This window comes from Theropithecus gelada, chromosome 9 (assembly GCF_003255815.1).
Source record: "Theropithecus gelada isolate Dixy chromosome 9, Tgel_1.0, whole genome shotgun sequence".
NCBI lineage: Eukaryota > Metazoa > Chordata > Mammalia > Primates > Cercopithecidae > Theropithecus > Theropithecus gelada.
This window is the reverse complement of record NC_037677.1, coordinates 94,053,491-94,071,436: the sequence shown is the minus strand read 5'-3', so window position 1 is coordinate 94,071,436 and position 17,946 is coordinate 94,053,491. Positions and strand designations below refer to the sequence as shown.

Below are 17,946 nucleotides of genomic sequence, written 5' to 3'. Positions count from 1 at the left end.
CAGCTCACTGCATCCTCCACCTCCCGGGTTCAAGCAATTCTTGTGCCTCAGCCTCCCGAGTAGCTGGGATTACAGGAGTGTGCCATCACGCCCGGCTAATGTTTGTATTTTTAGTAGAGACAGGGTTTTGCCATGTTGGTCAGGCTGGTCTCAAACTCTTCACCTCCCAAAGTGCTGCCCGGCCTCTCAAAGTGCTGCCTGGCCCTAAACACTTAGCACTTTAATCAAAAAGGATGCTGGCTGGGTACGGTGGCTCACGCCTGTAATCCCAGCACTTTGGGAGGCTGAGGCAGGAGGATCACCTGAGGTCAGGAGTTCGAGACCAGCCTGATCAACATGGCGAAACCCCGTCTCTACTAAAAATACAAAAATTAGCCAGGCGTGGTGGTGCACGCCTGTAATCCCAGCGACTTGGGAGGGTGAGGCAGAAGAGTTGCTTGAACCTGGGAGGCGGAGGTTGTAGTGAGCCGAGATCGTGCCACTGCACATAGCCTGAATGACAGAGCAAGACTCCGTCTCAAAAAAAATAAAATAAAAGTGCTAAGTGTTTCTAAATAGCTCAGTTGCTCTCTTTTGCCTCTTACCCCTTCCCTAGGCCTCCAGTAAGTGAATGCCTGCTGGCTCAGTATTGTTGGGGCCGCTCTTAGAGCTGGGAGAAGTCAGACCATCAGAGTTCACTTGCCTTTAGGAAGGTTCTTGACATCTGGCCAGGAAACCTAAGATCTGCATAGCAATAGAGTGTCCGTCTGTACATAGCCACACAAATTTTACCTGTTAAATTTTATTATAGTAACAAAGTGATTATTTTTAATAATAAAAGCAGAGTGCCTGTAGGCAAGAGGATGGCCCTATCTCAGGCGAAGTCCCCTTAGTGTTTCAGACCTAGGCTGGCCAGAATAGTCTTCTAGAATGTAACATTTATCCACCAGGTGTCACTATTTACCAATCTGACAAGCCACTGAGCTGTCTCCGTGCTTTCCGTGGTTGGAATCCAGGCTAGAGACCAGAATAGGAGATGAATGAAAATAGATTTAGAAAAGGGCATGTGGCTGGAATGCAGCTTGCAGTGTGGAGGGCGGGGGTGGGAGGGTAAAGAGGGCTCTTTGAAAGACCAGCGACACTTTCCTGATCAAGTTTCCTAAGCTGATACTTCCCTGGAAGGAGTCAGAACTTGGGTTTGTAGGAGTAGCCCTGGCTTCCAGCTGCATTGTGCTAGACTCAGGTTTCAAGCCCCAAGTCTAAGTAGTCCCCACTTCAATAAAACAAATTCCAGGCTGGGTGCAGTGGCTCTTGGCTGTAATCCCAGCACTTTGGGAGGCCGAGGCAGTTGAATCACCTAGGTCAGGAGTTCAAGACCAGCCTGGCCAACATGGTGAAACCCCGTCTCTACTAAAAATACAAAAATTAGCTGGACGTGGTGGCAGGCGCCTGTAATCCCAACTGCTCGGGAGGCTGAGGCAGGAGAATTGCTTGAACCCAGGAGGCAGAGGTTGCAGTGAGCCGAGATGGTACCATTGCACTCCAGCCTGGGCAACAGAGCGAAACTCTGTCTCAAAAAAAAAAAGAAAAGAAAAGAAAGAAAGAAAGAAAAACTTCCTGACTGTGCCTACTTGCACCTCTGCCCTTCCGTTCCGATTTCATGTGCCTCGGGGCATAGGAAAGCATCCACAGTAGAGAGACGAATTGAGAAATTGCTCCTTACCAGTCTTCAAGCCAGAGAGACAGTTTAGGATACAAAAGGGAGAGGTCAGGGGCCATGAGAATAGGAGATGCGCGTGGGCATGCCTGTGAAAGGCTGCCTGGAGGACTAAAGTAGGCAAAGGAGCCTCTACGGGCTCCCCGCGCCCGCCGCCCTCATCCCCCTGCGCTCTCTGCTTCAGGCTGCAAGTGCAAGGCAGGAGGCTGAGATGGGCTCAGGCCAGCCATGGACGCTGCCGGCCCTCAGAGCCAGCCGTTGCTGGTGAAATCCATGCGCAGTGCCTCCTCCTCAGCGGGGCTCAGCTCCTGCAAGGGGGCGCGGCAGGGGCCTCCGTAGTAGCCAAACCAGTCCATCATTTTCTTCAGCCCTGGGATCCCGAAGCGCCGCGTTACCTGCAAAGCAGGGCCTGTTAAAAGAGACTGAGAAATTTGCTGATCGCCCATATCTGGAACTCGGAAATCTGTCACTTTCAGAACGTTGAAGTCCTACCCTCTTCCCCCAGGAAAGTAACTGCCAACTCTATGGCACCCAGGGTAGACTGGGAATCCAGATTCAGAGACCAGAGAGCAGGTCTGTAATAGAAAAATACTAAAACTTCAGACTGGGGAAGAAGAGTGCCTCCTTTGGTTTTAGGAGAAAAATCCACTCCAACAGAGGAGAGGGTGTCATTGGGTCCTTGAGCTGGGGTAGGAGAAGACAGCAAGGCTGCGGGTCTAGGTACTAGAGCATCAGCCGTCTGCAGCCCAGTTCCCCAAAAGCTGACGCAGGGCACACCAGGCCTGGAAAGTCAGGAGGGGGAAGGATCTGTGAGAGCCTCAGCCACAGCCCAGACCTCTACTCCCCTTGCATCTGGCTGCCCTCACCTCCCCATAGCTCTTCCTGACCCTAACACTAACTGTTCTCCCAGGAAAAGCAAAGCATGGTTGCCCAAGGAAGTTTTGTTGTATAAACCTTATGTCATTTACTTACTATCTCTGAGTAAGTTCTCCTGTCTAAAAAATGAAGGAGCTGGACAGCATGATCTCTAAAGGCTTTTCTTTCTTTTTTTTTTTTTTTTTTTTTTTTTTTTTTTTTTTTTTGAGACGGAGTCTCACGCTGTCGCCCAGGCTGGAGTGCAGTGGCGCGATCTCGGCTCACTGCAAGCTCCGCCTCCTGGGTTCACGCCATTCTCCTGCCTCAGCCTCCTGAGTAGCTGGGACTACAGGCGCCCGCCACCGCGCCCGGCTAATTTTTTGTATTTTTAGTAGAGACGGGGTTTCACCGTGGTCTCGATCTCCTGACCTTGTGATCCGCCCGCCTCGGCCTCCCAAAGTGCTGGGATTACAGGCGTGAGCCACCGCGCCCGGCCTTAAGGCTTTTCCATGATAATGGGGAACCTAAAGCTATTGTTAAAATTTATTTATTTATTTATTTTTGTTTATTTTTTTGAGACAGAGTCTTGCTCTGTCACCCAGGCTGGAGTGCAATGGCGTGATCTCGGCTCATTGCAACCTCTGCCTCCTGAGTTCAAGTAATTCTCCTGCCTCAGCCNCCCAGGCTGGAGTGCAGTGGCGCGATCTCGGCTCACTGCAAGCTCCGCCTCCCAGGTTCACGCCATTCTCCTGCCTCAGCCTCCTGAGTAGCTGGGACTACAGGCGCCCGCCACCGCGCCCGGCTAATTTTTTGTATTTTTAGTAGAGACAGGGTTTCACTGTGGTCTCGATCTCCTGACCTTGTGATCCGCCCGCCTCGGCCTCCCAAAGTGCTGGGATTACAGGCGTGAGCCACCGCGCCCGGCCTTAAGGCTTTTCCATGATAATGGGGAACCTAAAGCTATTGTTAAAATTTATTTATTTATTTATTTTTGTTTATTTTTTTGAGACAGAGTCTTGCTCTGTCACCCAGGCTGGAGTGCAATGGCGTGATCTCGGCTCATTGCAACCTCTGCCTCCTGAGTTCAAGTAATTCTCCTGCCTCAGCCTCCTGAGTAGCTCAGATTACAGGCACCTGCCACCACACCAGGCTTATTTTATTTTATTTTATTTCATTTTATTTTATTTTTGTATTTTTAGTAGAGACAGGGCTTCGCCATGTTGACCAGGCTGGTCTCAAACTCCTGACCTCAAGTGATCTGCCCGCCTCAGCCTCCCAAAGTGCTAGGATTACAGGTACGAGCCACCGCACCCGGAATAATTTATTTATTTTATTTTATTTTTATTTTTTTGAGACAGGGACTCACTCTGCCCCTCAGGCCAGAGTGCAGTGGTATGATCATGGCTAACTGTAGCCCAGACCTCCTGGGCTCGATCGATTTTCCCGCCTCAGTCTGCAGATCACCTTGGACTACAGGTGCATGCCACCATGCCTGGCTAATTTTTGCATTTTTTGTAGAGATGAGGTCTTGCTGTGTTGCTCAGGCTAGTCACAAACTCCTGAGCTCAAGTGATCCACCCACCTCGGCCTCCCAAAGTCCTGGGATTACAGGCATGAGCCATGGCGTTCGGCCTATTATAATTTAAAATCATGTGTGGAATTTTACAGAGTAAATGAAGCATCAAATTTCCTTGCTTTTGGTATAGCAACTGGTTATTTCATGCTGATCAGAAATATTAGATGAATCTTTCACTACCTAAAAACTACGAAAGTAGTCCTTAAGGAAGTTTTATCTGGAGGGAAGCTAAAACCTTAGGAGGATAAACATAAGAGGTTGTTTGGGATAAAGAGGCCAGGAACCACTGATGAAAGATTGACTAATAACTGTTTATCACTAGAGTCCCGGAGGCTTCATCACGCATGGATTTTTTTTTCTTGGAATGGGTGGTAAGCCACCCTCCTCCAGGCCTCACCACCCCCATGATGTTCTAATAGTCTGGCCTTTTTACCCAAAGCCTGAGGAGGTGGGAGAGACCCAGGATAGAGGATGGAAATAAGAGGTGCCTAGAGAAAAACTCGCTCCTGCCATGGGTTTCCAAAGATATCTGATGTGGCCTCTCTTCAAACCCTAAGAAAGGGTTGGTAGCAAAGACTGTAGAAAGTCCTAAATATAGCCAGGGGCAAGAGGCAGGCTGGTGGGAAGGTGGAGGAAGGACATTGTGTTCGACCAGGGAGGGGCAATAGAGTGACATCAAGCTGCTCTCGCGGTGTCTGAGCCCACAGCCCAGGCAGCAGAAAGGTGTTCCAGGCATTCCTGGGTATGTGCCCAGAGCTGGCACAGGAGAGGACACAGAATGAACGGTGGGGCAGGATGGGGTAGGGCGGGATGACACGCAGAGATCTGGGATGACAGCTAGGCATCCTCTCTTCCCCAGGGGCAGCCCAAGCTGCTTCGTCTGCAAAATGAGGGATAACGCCACCTACCCCATAGAGACGTCCCAAGGGCCAGATGAGAAAACACCGCTAATATTAGACCAGTTCCCATGAGCCCTGGAATCCGCTCCTTTTCCTGTCCCGGTGGCATGCAGGTTCTGGGACCTTCGCTTTCACAGGTGCATTGGGAGTGGGAGAGCCGAGGCCCCACCCCAGTGGAATGTTCAGTATGTGCAGGACGGCCTGTGCCCAATGGGGGCCCAATCGCTTCTGCAAGTTCCTACAACCTATTTATAGAAAGGCCCCATCTCGGAAGCACCTTCACCTCCACGGGACTCAGATCTACCTTCTCAGCTGTTCTTTCTCTAAATCTAAGTTAATCTGCTCCTTTGAGGTAAGGATACAGCTGTGAGGGAGCTCTAGAGCCCACCTACCACTTTACCCAAACAAAACATTGTGGAGTGCCTAGCTCAGCCTGGGACTGCAACCAGGCCCATGAGGCCCTTACCTTGCACACAAAACTTAAGGGGAGGCCAAAAACCTCAACCATCAAAATAAGTAATATTTCAATGCTTTTTTTTTTCTTTTTTTTTTTTTTAAAAACAGTCTCACTCTGTCGCCCAGGCTGGAGTGCAGTGGTGCGATCTCGGCTCACTGAAACTTCCACCTCCTGGGTTCAAGTGATTCTCCTGCCTCAGTCTCCCGAGCAGCTGGGATTACAGGTGCCCACCACCACACCTGCCTAATTTTTGTATTTTTAATAGAGAGAGGGTTTCACCATGTTGGCCAGGCTGATCTCGAACTCCTGACCTCAGGCGATCTGCCCACCTTGGCCTCCCAAAGTGCTGGGATTATAGGCATGAGCCACTGTGCCCAGCCAAAATAAGTAATATTTCAATGCAATATTTTTTAAAAAATCAAAATTAATGCAAAAAAAATCTACAATGAACAAAGCTTTAAATAAAGATAGGATCCAGCTGTGCCCCACCATATTGAAGACTCATGCATAAGTAATCATGTGTGCCCCAAATACATGGGGTTTTTTGGTGTATTTTTCATTTTTATTTTTATTTATTGTATTTTTTAAATTTCTTTTTTTGGGACAGGGTCTTGCTCTTTCGTCCAGGCTGGACTGAAGTGGCATGATCATAGCTCACTGCAGCCTCGGCCTCATGGGCTCAAGCAATCTTCCTGCCTCAGCCTCTGAGTAGCTGGGACTACAGTTGAACGCCACCACGCCTGGCTAATTTTTGTTTATTTTTACTGAAGACAAAGTCTCACTCTGTTGCCCAGGCTGGTCTCAAACTCCTGAGCTCAAATGATCTTCCTGCCTCAACCTCCCAAATTGCTGGGATTACAGGTGTGAGCCACTGTGCCCTCCTGGTGTCTTTTTAATGGTTAATCTTTCTCCAGAAGTAGATTTGGAAAAATATGTTTTGATGAGTTTGCTTCCATTAAAGCCAGGAAAATAAAATTATAACAAATCATGTTTTTGGTATATGAAATATTTAAACCTAAAATAGTGCTGTGAGTTTTAACATACCTACTTTTCAATTTTCAATATTTTTTCACCCACTTTAATGTTCTTAGGGGGGAAAAAATCACCATTTAGAAAAATACTTAGAGCTTTTACTTTCAGGAAGGTGGAGTAGATGTACTTGTCCCAATTCTTCCCAATAAGTACAACTAAAAACTCTGGACATTATATAAAAATATTATCTGGACATTTTATTAAAAAATTATATATATCTGGACATTATATAAAAAACAGACATAAGAAGACTCTGGAAGGCAGAGAGAAGAAGGAAGACCAACAAGCGACCCAAGAAGCAACACAGCGCTGCATACCCTGGCGCAGACTTGGAGCTGAAGAAGTCAGCAAGCACGCAATGCCAATACGGTACAGACAATACAAGCACTAACAGAAACCAGTTCTCTCTAGCCAAAGGACCGGAAAAGGGGTGGCCTAGCAAGATGGAAAGCTTTCAGACAATAACTGCTCTACTCTAGTCAAACACCAGCCAGGCTAGCAAAGACTGAGTGAAGGCGTCTGAACTGCCACCCCTGCTCCCAGCTGGGTGGTGTCAGAGCAGGCCTAGTGGAGGGAAGTCAGGACTTGCACCACTGCTCATCTTCAAAACACCACCAGAGCCCACCCCACCTGCTGCCAGACACACAGGCAATGCAGTGGAGGCAGTGTGTAGGGAGCAACCACGGGGCTCTTCTACCCTCCAGGCAGCAGAATGTGCATAGATGCCTAGTACAGAGCCTAGTGCAGAGGTGTCTTTTTTTTTTTTTTTCCAGAGATGGGGTCTCGCCATGTTGCCCAGGCTGGTCTCAAACTCCTGGCCTCAAGCAATACTGCTGTCTCTATCTCCAAAAGTGCTAGGATTACAGGCGTGAGCCAGTCTGCACCAGATCCTTAGGTGTCAATTTTAAAAAATATGTACAGGACTTATTGGCTGGAAACTACAAAATGCTGAAGAAATAAACCAAAGAAGATCTAAATAAACAGAGAAATGTACCATGTTCAAGGACTGGAGGACAACATGGTAAAGAAGTCAATTGTCCCCAGATTGGTACGCAGGCTTAACACAATTTCGATCAAAGGCCCAGCAAGATTTTATTGTAGATATAGACAAGATTCTTGTAAAATTTATATGAAAAGGTAAAGAAGGCCGGGCGCGGTGGCTCAAGCCTGTAATCCCAGCACTTTGGGAGGCCGAGATGGGCGGATCACGAGGTCAGGAGATCGAGACCATCCTGGCTAACACGGTGAAACCCCGTCTCTACTAAAAAATACAAAAAACTAGCCGGGCGAGGTGGCGGGCGCCTGTAGTCCCAGCTACTCGGGAGGCTGAGGCAGGAGAATGGCGTGAACCCGGGAGGCGGAGCTTGCAGTGAGCTGAGATCTGGCCACTGCACTCCAGCCTGGGCGACAGAGCGAGACTCCGTCTCAAAAAAAAAAAAAAAAAAAAAGAAAAGGTAAAGAAATTTGACTAAAACAATTTGAAGGAAAAACAAAAGAGCAAAGTGGGAGGAATCAGTCTACCTGATTTTAAGGCTTAGCTACAGCAATCAAGTCTGCGTGGTACTGCAGAGAGATAGACACAGAAATCAACGGAAAGAAGAGAGAACCCAGAAACAGACCCACACAAATATGCCCCACTGACAAGGCACGCAAGCAGTTCAATGGAGGAAAGATAGCCTTTTCAACAAATGATGCTGGAGCAAATGGATATCCCTTAGGGAAGAAAACCACAAAACCTCGACCTAAGTCTCACACTTTATACAAAAATTAACTCAAAATGAGTCACAGACTTATAAAACATAAAACTATAAAACTTAAAGGAAAAAAATAAGAGAAAATCTTTATAATCTTCTAAGAACACTTTTTTTTTTTTTTTTTTTTTGAGACGGAATCTCGCTCTGTCGCCCAGGCTGGAGTGCAGTGGTGCAATCTCAGCTCACTGCAAGCTCCACTTCCCAGGTTCACACCATTCTCCTCCCTCAGCCTCCAGTAGTAGCTGGGACTACAGGCTCCCGCCACCACGCCCGGCTAATTTTTTGTATTTTTAGTAGAGACTGGGTTTCACAGTGTTAGCCAGGATGGTCTCAGTCTCCTGACCTCGTGATCTGCCTGCCTCGGCCTCCCAAAGTGCTGGGATTACAGGTGTGAGCCACCGCACCCGGCCCTGATAATTCTTTAAGAGTTTTTTTTGTTTATTTTGTTTTCTTTTTCTGAGATGAAGTCTCACTCTGTCACCCAGGCTGGAATGCAATGGCACGATCTAGGCTCACTGCAACTTCTGCCCTCCGAGTTCAAGTGATTCTCCTGCCTCAGCCTCCTGAGTAGCTGGGATTACAGGCGTCTGCCAGTGTGCCCGGCTAATTTTTTTTTTTTTTTTTTGTAGTTTTAGTAGAGACGGGAGTTTCACCATCTCGGCCAGGCTGGTCTTGAACTCCTGACCTCGTGATCCACCCGCCTCAGCCTCCCAAAAAGCTGGGATTATAGGCGTGAGCCACCGTGCCCAGAACTCTTTAAGAATTATTAGACTTGGCCGGGCGCGGTGGCTCAAGCCTGTAATCCCAGCACTTTGGGAGGCCGAGACGGGCGGATCACGAGGTCAGGAGATCGAGACCATCCTGGCTAACATGGTGAAACCCCGTCTCTACTAAAAAATACAAAAAACTAGCCGGGCGCGGTGGCGGGCGCCTGTAGTCCCAGCTACTCGGGAGGCTGAGGCAGGAGAATGGAGTGAACCCGGGAGGCGGAGCTTGCAGTGAGCAGAGATCCGGCCACTGCACTCCAGCCTGGGCGGCAGAGCGAGACTCCGTCTCAAAAAAAAAAAAAAAAAAAAAAAAAAGAATTATTAGACTTGACACCACAAACATGATCCATAATAGAAAATGTTGATAAATTGTACTTCATCAAAATGTAAAACTTGCTCTGCAAAAGGCCTGTTAAGGCAATGAAAAGACAAGCTGCAGACTGGGAGAAAATATTTACAAGCCACATATCTAACAAAGGACTAGTATTTAGAAGCTATAAAGAACTTTAAAATTCAACAGTCAAAAGAACAATCCAATTTTAAAATGGGTAAGAAATATAGATAGTTGACTGAAAAGATGGCAAATAAATACATGAAAAAAAAATGTTCAATAGCATTAGCCATCAGAGAAATGCAAATTAAAACCACAATGAGATGGTACTACACATCTATCAGAATGGCTAAAATAAAAAATAGTCACAACACCAAATGCTAGCAAAGCTGCAGAAAAACTAGATCACTCATATGTTTACATCAGTGTAAATTTAAAATAGTACAGCCGCTCTGGAAAAGTTTGGCAGGTTTGTTTCTGGGTTTTTGTTTGCTTGTTTTCGGGTTTTGGGGTTCGTTTGTTTTGTTTTGTTTTGTTTTTTGAGACAGGATCTCACTCTGTAGCCCAGGCTGGAGTGCAGTGGCAAAATCACAGCTCACTGCAGCCTCAGCCTCCCAGATTCAAGGGATCTTCCCTTCTGCCTCAGCCTCCCGAGTTGTGGGACCACAGGTGCATGCCACCACACCTAGCTAATTTTCTGTATTTTTTGTAGAGACAGAGTCTCCCCATGTTGTGCAGGCTGGTCTTGAACTCCTGGGCTCAAGCAATCCACACCCTTCAGCCTCCCAAAATGATAGGATTGTAAGTGTGAGCCACCACACCCAGCCAGCAGTTTCTCAGAAAATGAAACCTGTGACTACCCTATGACCCACCATTTGTACTGCTGTATATTGATCCCAGAAAAATGAAAACTTACGGACACACGAAAACCTGTTCGTGAATGTTCATGGCAGCTTTTATTTATTTATTTATTTATTTATTTATTTATTTATTTATTGAGATGGAGTCTCACTCTGTCACCCAAGCTGGAGTGCAGTGGCACAAACTCAGCTCACTGCAACCTCCGCCTCCTGGGTTCAAGCGATTCTCCTGCTCAGCCACTCGAGTAGCTGGGATTACAGACGTGCACCACCACGCCCAGCTAATTTTTGTATTTTTAGTAGAGACGGAGTTTCACCATGTTGGCCAGGCTGGTCTCAAACTCCCGACCTCAGGTGATCTGCCCACCTCGGCCTCCCAAAGTGCTGGGATTACAGGCATGAGCCCCTGCACCCAGCCTATGGCAGCTTTTAATAGCCAAAAACTGAAAATAACCCAGCTGTTCTTCAACAGGTGAATGGTTAAACATGCTGTAGGGGGCCGGCCGTGGTGGCTCATGCCTGTAATCCCAGCACTTCGGGAGGCTGAGGCAAGATGGCTTGAGACCAGGAGTTCAAGACCAGCCTGGGCAACATAGTGAGACCTTGTCTCTACTAAAAATAAAAAAGAATTAGCCAGGTGTGGTAGTGTGCACCTGTTGACTGAGCTACTTGGGAGGATAAACTGGGAAGATTGCTTGAGCCAGGAGGTCGAGGCTGTAGTGAGCAATAATCCTGCCACTGCATTCATCCTGGGCAACAGAGCAAGACCCTGTCTCAATAAATAAATAATAAATAAACATGCTGTGGTACAGCCATACCATGGTATGCTACTCAGAAATAAAAAGGAATTAACTATTGATACATGCAACAAACAACCTGGATGAGTATCCAGAGAATTATGCTGAGTGGAAAAAGCCAGTCCCCAAAAGTTATATACCATGTGATTCCATATAGTATACTCTTGAACTGACAAAATTATAAAATGGTGAGTGTATGTGTGGTTACTAGAGGTTAAGGAGCCAGTGAAGGCAAATGTGAGTAGGCGTGGCTATAAGAGGATGACATGAGGGATCCTTGTAGGGAAGAAATATTCTGTGTCTCGACTGTATCAAGGTCAATATCCAGACTGTGAAATTATTCTACAGTTTTGTAAGATGTTGCCATTGGGGAAAACTGGACCATGGGTACATGGGATCCCTTTGTATTATTTCTTAAAGTTGCATGGGAATCTATAATTATCTAAAAATAAAAAGTTTGGCTGCGCTTGGTGGCTCATGCCTATAATCCTAGCACTTTGGGAGGCCAAGGCAGGTGGATCACAAGGTCAGGAGTTCGAGACCAGCCTGGCCAACATGGTGAAACCCGTCTTCACTAAAAACACAAAAATTAGCCAGGTGTGGTGGCAAGTACCTGTAATCCCAGCTACTTGGGAGGCTGAGCAGGAGAATTGCTTGAACCCAGGAGGCAGAGGTTGCAATGAGCCAAGATTGTGCCACTGCACTCCAGCCTGGGTGACAGAGTGAGACTCCATCTCAAAGTAAATAAATAAAATAAAAAGTTTAATATAAAATATACAGTAGGCCAGCCATGGTGGCTTATGCCTGTAATCCCAGCATTTTGGGAGGCTGAGGTGGGAGGACCGCTTGAGCCCAGGAGATAAAGACCAGCCTGGGCAACATAGTGAGACCGCCATCTCTACAAAAATAAAAATAAAAAATAAAAAAGATTGCTTAAGCCCAGGACGTTGAGGCTGCAGTGAGCTGTCATCACACCACTGCTCTCTAGCCTGGGTGACAGAGAATGACTCTGTTTCGAAAACAAAAAAATAAAAGAAAAAAGATTGGGAGGCCGAGGCAGGAGGGTCACTTGAGGTTAGAAGTTTGAGACCAGCCTGGCCAACATGGTGAAACCCCGTCTCTACTAAAAATACAAAAATATTAGCTGGGTATGGTGGGACGTGCCTATAATCCCAGCTACTAGGGAGGCTGAGACAGGAGAATTGCTTGCACCCAGGAGGCGGAGGTTGCAGTGAGGCGAGATTGAGTCACTGCACTTCAGCCTGGGCAACAGAGCGAGACTCTGTCTCAGAAAAGAAAAGAAAAAAAAAAGAAAAGAAAAGAAAAAAAATAGGCCAGGCACTGTGGCTCACGCCTGTAATCCCAGCACTTTGGGAGGCTAAGATGGGCGGATCACTTGAGGCCAGGAATTTGAGAACAGCCTGGCCAACATGGTGAAACCCCATCTCTACTGAAACATGAAAACAAAAAACAAAAATTAGCTGGGCATGGTGGTACACACATGTTTGCCCAACAAAGAGTTGGGGTACACAGTCTGACCACAGAACAGATTATATGAAGATGGTACTCTCCTGCCTTCTAACTCCTTTGCTAGCCCCAATCATTCCTATTTTTTCAGGACCTGGCCCCCAATAGCGTGGATTTAGAGGCCCCTGGCTTACGCTCTTTCTCTCCAGGCACCTCTAAGTGTGGTCCTAGGGTTATTCTATCACAATCACACAGGATGTTTGTTTCAGTGCATCTTCTTGGGCCCAAAAGTTGGAACTTTAATTTGCCCCTAAGGGAATTTTAATGTACACTTAAGTTTCACCATCAATAGTGCCCGACTTTGTCCGAGGCACAAGGAGTTCCCACACTGGAATGTTCTCTCAAAGGATTTTCTGAAAGGAAGAGACTGAGTGGGGTCTGGTGCCAGCCCTGGGTCCTGCTCCAGTGAGGACACAGACTGCCCACTCCCCCCATACCGCGCCCCTGCTGCCACTGGCTCACCGCAGCGTTTGGCTCGATGAGGCGGTGCTGCAGTTTCTGGGCATCTTCCCACTGCCCTGTGAGGCACAGTCGCTCCAGCTGGCACACCTGAGCCCCCAGGACATTGGCCAGGGCGCACACGCCCCCCACAGCTCCTGCACGAAGTAAGACGCAGAACGTCAGCAGAGCCTCTCCCCTCTGAGCATCTCAAGCCCTGGTCCCAGCACCTCTTCAGCCTGGGGACATTACATACAGATTTCTATGTCACTTGGCTGGCTACATCAAAGGCATGCTCTGTGAGTCCAGAGTACACATTTCCAGAGAGAAGAGCTGCCTGCATATTCAAAATAGAATCTTGCAGGTCAAGTGCTGCTCAGGGCTGATCTGTGAGGGGCAGGGAGCAGAGCCTGAAAGTGAACTCAAGGACAGTTCCTTCCCTGAACCCTTCCCGGAATAAAATCCCATCTGCCAGTTGACGCCTCCAGCTTCCTCCAATAGCCCCCTGACTCATCAGTCCTGTAAGAGGGTAGGATGGATGGGAAGCCTTTGCTCTTTTGAAATCTTATTCCCCGCAGTGGATGCAACCAGAGACAGCAGTGGGCGTGGAAAGCGCCCTGGACAGTCAGGTCACCAGGCATGTCTTCCCATTGACTGCATAAACCTGAATGAGACCCTCTCTAGTCTTCTTTGTGCTCATCAGGGCAATGAAAATGGGTTTGGCTGTGATCTCAGAAAGCCCCACCACTTCTGCAAGCCTGTGAGTATGCTTCTAAGGCTAGATAGGAGTGGAACCCTAAGCACAGTGGCCTCAAGACCAGAGAGAGAGTAGGCAATTTAGAATGAGCTAATAGAGCTGTTGCTTGTGGAATACCTATTATGTGTTCCAGGCGCGCTTCAGCAGCATGGCCCTGATGCTCTCTAATCCTCACGGTCCCTCCATGCACAGAGTAGAAACGCAGGCCCAGAGAGGTGAATGCCTTGCCCAGCATTACTCGGTGAATAAACTGCAGAACTGAGATTCCCTCCAACCTCCAGAGCCTGTGCTTTTTTTTTTTTAATCTACTCCACTTTCAGGAATGAGAGAGAAATGATGGATCCCTTCTTCTTCCCCTTCACCATAGAGGCCATGACATGGTAGGGGGAGATGTACAAGGCCCCAGACAACCAGCCAAAGTCTGGAGACACCAGATGGAATAGGAACCAGCAATCTCCCCTGCAGTGCTAGAAAAGTCACTCAAATCTCTCCTCACTGGGGCTTCAGCTGAAAGGAACAGCTTCCCTTCTCCTCCCTCCCCTCCAGGGCTCAAATCTAACCCAAACCCAAGGATGCTGACCCTAAACAGACAAGAGCAGTTGATCTAAGAGACATTCATAGGGACTCTGGATTGGAACAGAATCTGATCAGGCAACTGAAGATCCCCGGCTCAACTCTGTAGATCTGACAATTCATTCTGGCCTGGGACAGGGGAGAGGAAAATGGACTCCTGAACGACAGAGGAGGGCCCCAAGGCCTCTGCCCTCAGAGAATGATGTAGAAGGTGGGATTAGACCAGCTAAGTTTGTCATCTAATCGTGGAGCTCCGGACTTAGAACAAACTGCAGACATCCCTACTACAGGCCAGGGATTGTACACGGCCATCCTCCTCCAGCCAACAAGGTTACTCACAGCACCCCACATTCAGACAGGCAAGCGGCGTGGCCAGGTTTCTGAGTTTTCAGAGTGGGCAGGCTGGCAAACCACCGTCTTCAGACCCAGCCCCAGCCCTCAGTCTCTCCCAGCAGACCCAGGTGCCTGGGTATGTCTTGGTCACCCATGACAATTTGAGAGCAGTGGGCGGCCTACCCAAGGCATAGCTGGCCATCAGGAAGCCAGCCGATCCAGCCAACACCTGGAAATCCTGCTTCCTGGTCTTGTGAACAATCAGCCCAATCCTGGTCACCTGCAACAGCAAATGTGGTATGAGAGCTGTGCCCAGAGCCTCATCCTGGGTGAGGGACTGGTAAGCGTGGTGGAATGAAAGCCCAGTGCCCAAAGAGATGCCCTCAAGAAAGCCCCAGAGAGCCCGCACGACAGAGAGAATCCACATGGAAGCCAAGGATAGAAACAGATCTCAGAGTTGCCCTCAGGAGCAAAAGTGCTAGGAACCAGGAACCAGAAAAGGAGAGGACTACAGCCCTGGAGCTGCTGCCACTCACATCACCACCGCTGTCCTTCATGCCCACAATATTCGGGTGCTGGGAAAGCGTGACCACCGCATCCACAGGCAGGTCCAGCCCCGTGTTGGCTGGAACACTGTACAGCACCACAGGGATTGGAGAGAGATCAGCAACCTGTTGGGACGCAGAGAAAAGCAGGAGAGGGCAGCCGCCCCAGGTCCCAGGAGCCAGAGACTTGCCCACCCACAGGTCCCGGCCTGCTTCACTCCAGGGCCACCTGGACAGGCCTCCCTCCTGTGCTGCGTGCCCCGAGTGTAAGCAATCACGGTGGGTCATATTTATGGAGTGCTTTCCATATGCCAGGCACTGTTCTAAGCCCTTTATGTTCCTGATCTCATTTAATGCTCACTGCAACCCTATGAGATAGATGACATCATTCCTCCAATTTTAGAGGGGAGGAAGCAGTAACACAGAGTGGTTAGGTAAGCCTCCCAATGTTGTGCAGCTGATCCATGGTGGCAGTCCATCCGTTTCCTATAGCTGCCGTTCATGCGAAGTAGCACCCCACTCCTAGCTTCCCTCCTCTCCTCTCCCTGGGCAGAGCCTCCTCTTGGTCTCAGGCCCCACACACACCTTGGTGTAGTGGTGAATGAGGGCCGCGCTGCTCATGCGGCCACGATAGTAGCAAGGCGTCACCACCATGGCCGCGTCAGCCCCGACCTGGGCCATGCTGACGGTCATCTCCACTGTGGCTTGAGTGGCTGCCGGAGGAAGGAGAGAGGTGAGAGCAGGCAGAAGGAGGCCTGGACCAGGACACTGGGCCAAGCGAGGGTGCCTCAGCATGTCCCAGAAGAGGCAGAACAAGGAGACAGGACCCAAGCTAGGGCCTAGGAGCCTGGATCCTACACACCCACCCACCCCCAGGGCACAGGGCATTCTGGCTCACACTCGCATCCGGAGCCAGCTAGCAGGAGCTTGTTCTTGGGCATGGCCTGGCGCACACGGCTCACCACCTCGAGGCGCTCGCTGCTGGTCAGGAAGGGAAACTCGCCATTGGAGCCCTGGACCACAAAGCCTGCAAGAGACACAGCTGACTAACTCCTTCCCATCCTCTACAGAACAACCAGGACATTGGTGTTCCTACCTTCCAGCACCACAATCTTTCACACATTTCCTTCCCATCTTTGCAGGCAGAAGGTTCCCACACAGTTGCAATGACGGTTCACATCGTTTTTCTGTTTTAGACACAGGGTCTCGCTCTGTTGCCCAGGCTGGGATGCAGTGGCTCAATTATAGCTTGCTGCAGCTTTGAACTTCTGGGCTCAAGTAATCCTGATATAATATGGTTATTACAATTTTAAGCCTTGTAGAAATGGAATTAAGCTTAAATAGCCCTCTGCAGTTTTCTGTTTATTTAATACTATGTTCTGAGCTTTGTCCATAGCAGCACACATAGCCCTGATTCATTCATTTTACCTGCTGTATGGTATTCTGTTGTATGGTTAGAACACAATTTATTTTTCTTTCTCTTGCTGAGAGCGCTTAGAATGTTTCCTTCTTTTTGGCTGGGCCTGGTGGCTCACACCTGTAATTTCAGCACTTTAGGAGGCCAAGGTGGGTGGATCACTTGAGCCCAGGAGTTCAAAACCAGCCAAGGGAGCATGGCTCCCTGTCTCTACCAAAAAAGGGCATACCTGTCTCTACCAAAAAAGAAAAAAGAAAAAAAGAATGTTTTATTCTTTTTGCTATTGCAAACAATGCTGAAACAAACATTTGCTGTAAAGTCTTCTGTGCATATGTCTAAGAGCTCCTCTAGGCCAGGTGTAGTGGCTCACGCCTGTAATCCCAGCACTTTGGGAGGCGAGGCGGGCAGATCACGAGGTCAGGAGATCGAGACCATGCTGGCTAACATAGTGAAACTCCGTCTCTACTAAAAAAATACAAAAAATTAGCCGGGCGTGGTGGCGGGCGCCTGTAGTCCCAGCTACTTGGGTGGCTGAGGCAGGAGAATGGCATGAACCTGGGAGGCGGAGCTTGCAGTGAGCCGAGATTGTGCCACTGCACTCCAGCCTGGGCAACAGAGCAAGACTCCATCTCAAAAAAAAAAAAAAAAAAAGAGTTCCTCTAGAATTCAGATACTTTGGTGTGTAATTGCTGAGTCATATCTATGTGCACCTTCATCTGTGACACATTTTTTATGTATTTACTTTTTCTTTGAGGCAGCGTCTCACTCTGTCACCCAGGCTGGAGTACAGTGGCACAATCAAGGCTCACTGCAGCCTTGACCCCCCAGGTTCAAGTGATCCTCCTGTCTTAGCCTCTCAAGTAGCTAGGATCACAGACATGAGCTACCACGCCCAACTAATTTGTGTAGTTTTTTTTGTAGAGATGGGGCTTCACCATTTTGCCCAGGCTGGCTCGAATTCCTGGGCCCAGGTGATCCACCCACCTTGGCCTCCCAAAGTGCTGGGATTACAGATATAAGCCCCCATGCCTGACTGTGTGCCACATTGCTAATCAATCAGTGTAACAGCAGCATAGAATGTCGTACATGCCAAATCTTGGTGTTGTCAGAACTAATTTTTGCCAACTTTCTGGGTGAAAAGTGAATCTCCTTGCTTTATTTTGTGTTTTCCTGTTTTTATCAATCATTTACTTGGGATATGTCTAACCAGTAACCGGTACCAGTTACAGGTGAGCCACGGTGCCCAGCCCGCTTAACTTTCTCTTTCTTCTTCTTTCTCCTCTCCATCCCATTCCATTAAAGAAAAACAAATGGAAGTAGTTTACAAATACA

The 17,946-nt window shown here is 48.4% G+C and overlaps 1 protein-coding gene across 3 annotated transcripts in view; it reads right to left on the bottom strand.

The window, feature by feature from the left end:
- Positions 1-766: 766 nt before the first annotated feature.
- HOGA1 (4-hydroxy-2-oxoglutarate aldolase 1) overlaps positions 767-17,946 on the bottom strand; it is a 30,012-nt gene continuing 12,832 nt past the window's right edge. The window contains exons 2-7 of one of the 3 annotated variants that reach the window (XM_025396907.1): positions 16,096-16,224; positions 15,783-15,910; positions 15,189-15,323; positions 14,836-14,932; positions 13,014-13,147; positions 767-2,091 (exon numbers count right to left, since the gene is read on the bottom strand). In XM_025396907.1, coding sequence (XP_025252692.1) covers positions 1,942-2,091; positions 13,014-13,147; positions 14,836-14,932; positions 15,189-15,323; positions 15,783-15,910; positions 16,096-16,224 — 773 coding nt within the window. In that variant the 3' untranslated portion in view covers positions 767-1,941. Of the gene's footprint in view, positions 2,092-12,775; positions 13,148-14,835; positions 14,933-15,188; positions 15,324-15,782; positions 15,911-16,095; positions 16,225-17,946 lie in introns of those variants that run through there. The other 2 variants (XM_025396906.1, XM_025396908.1) reach the window with 2 other exon arrangements.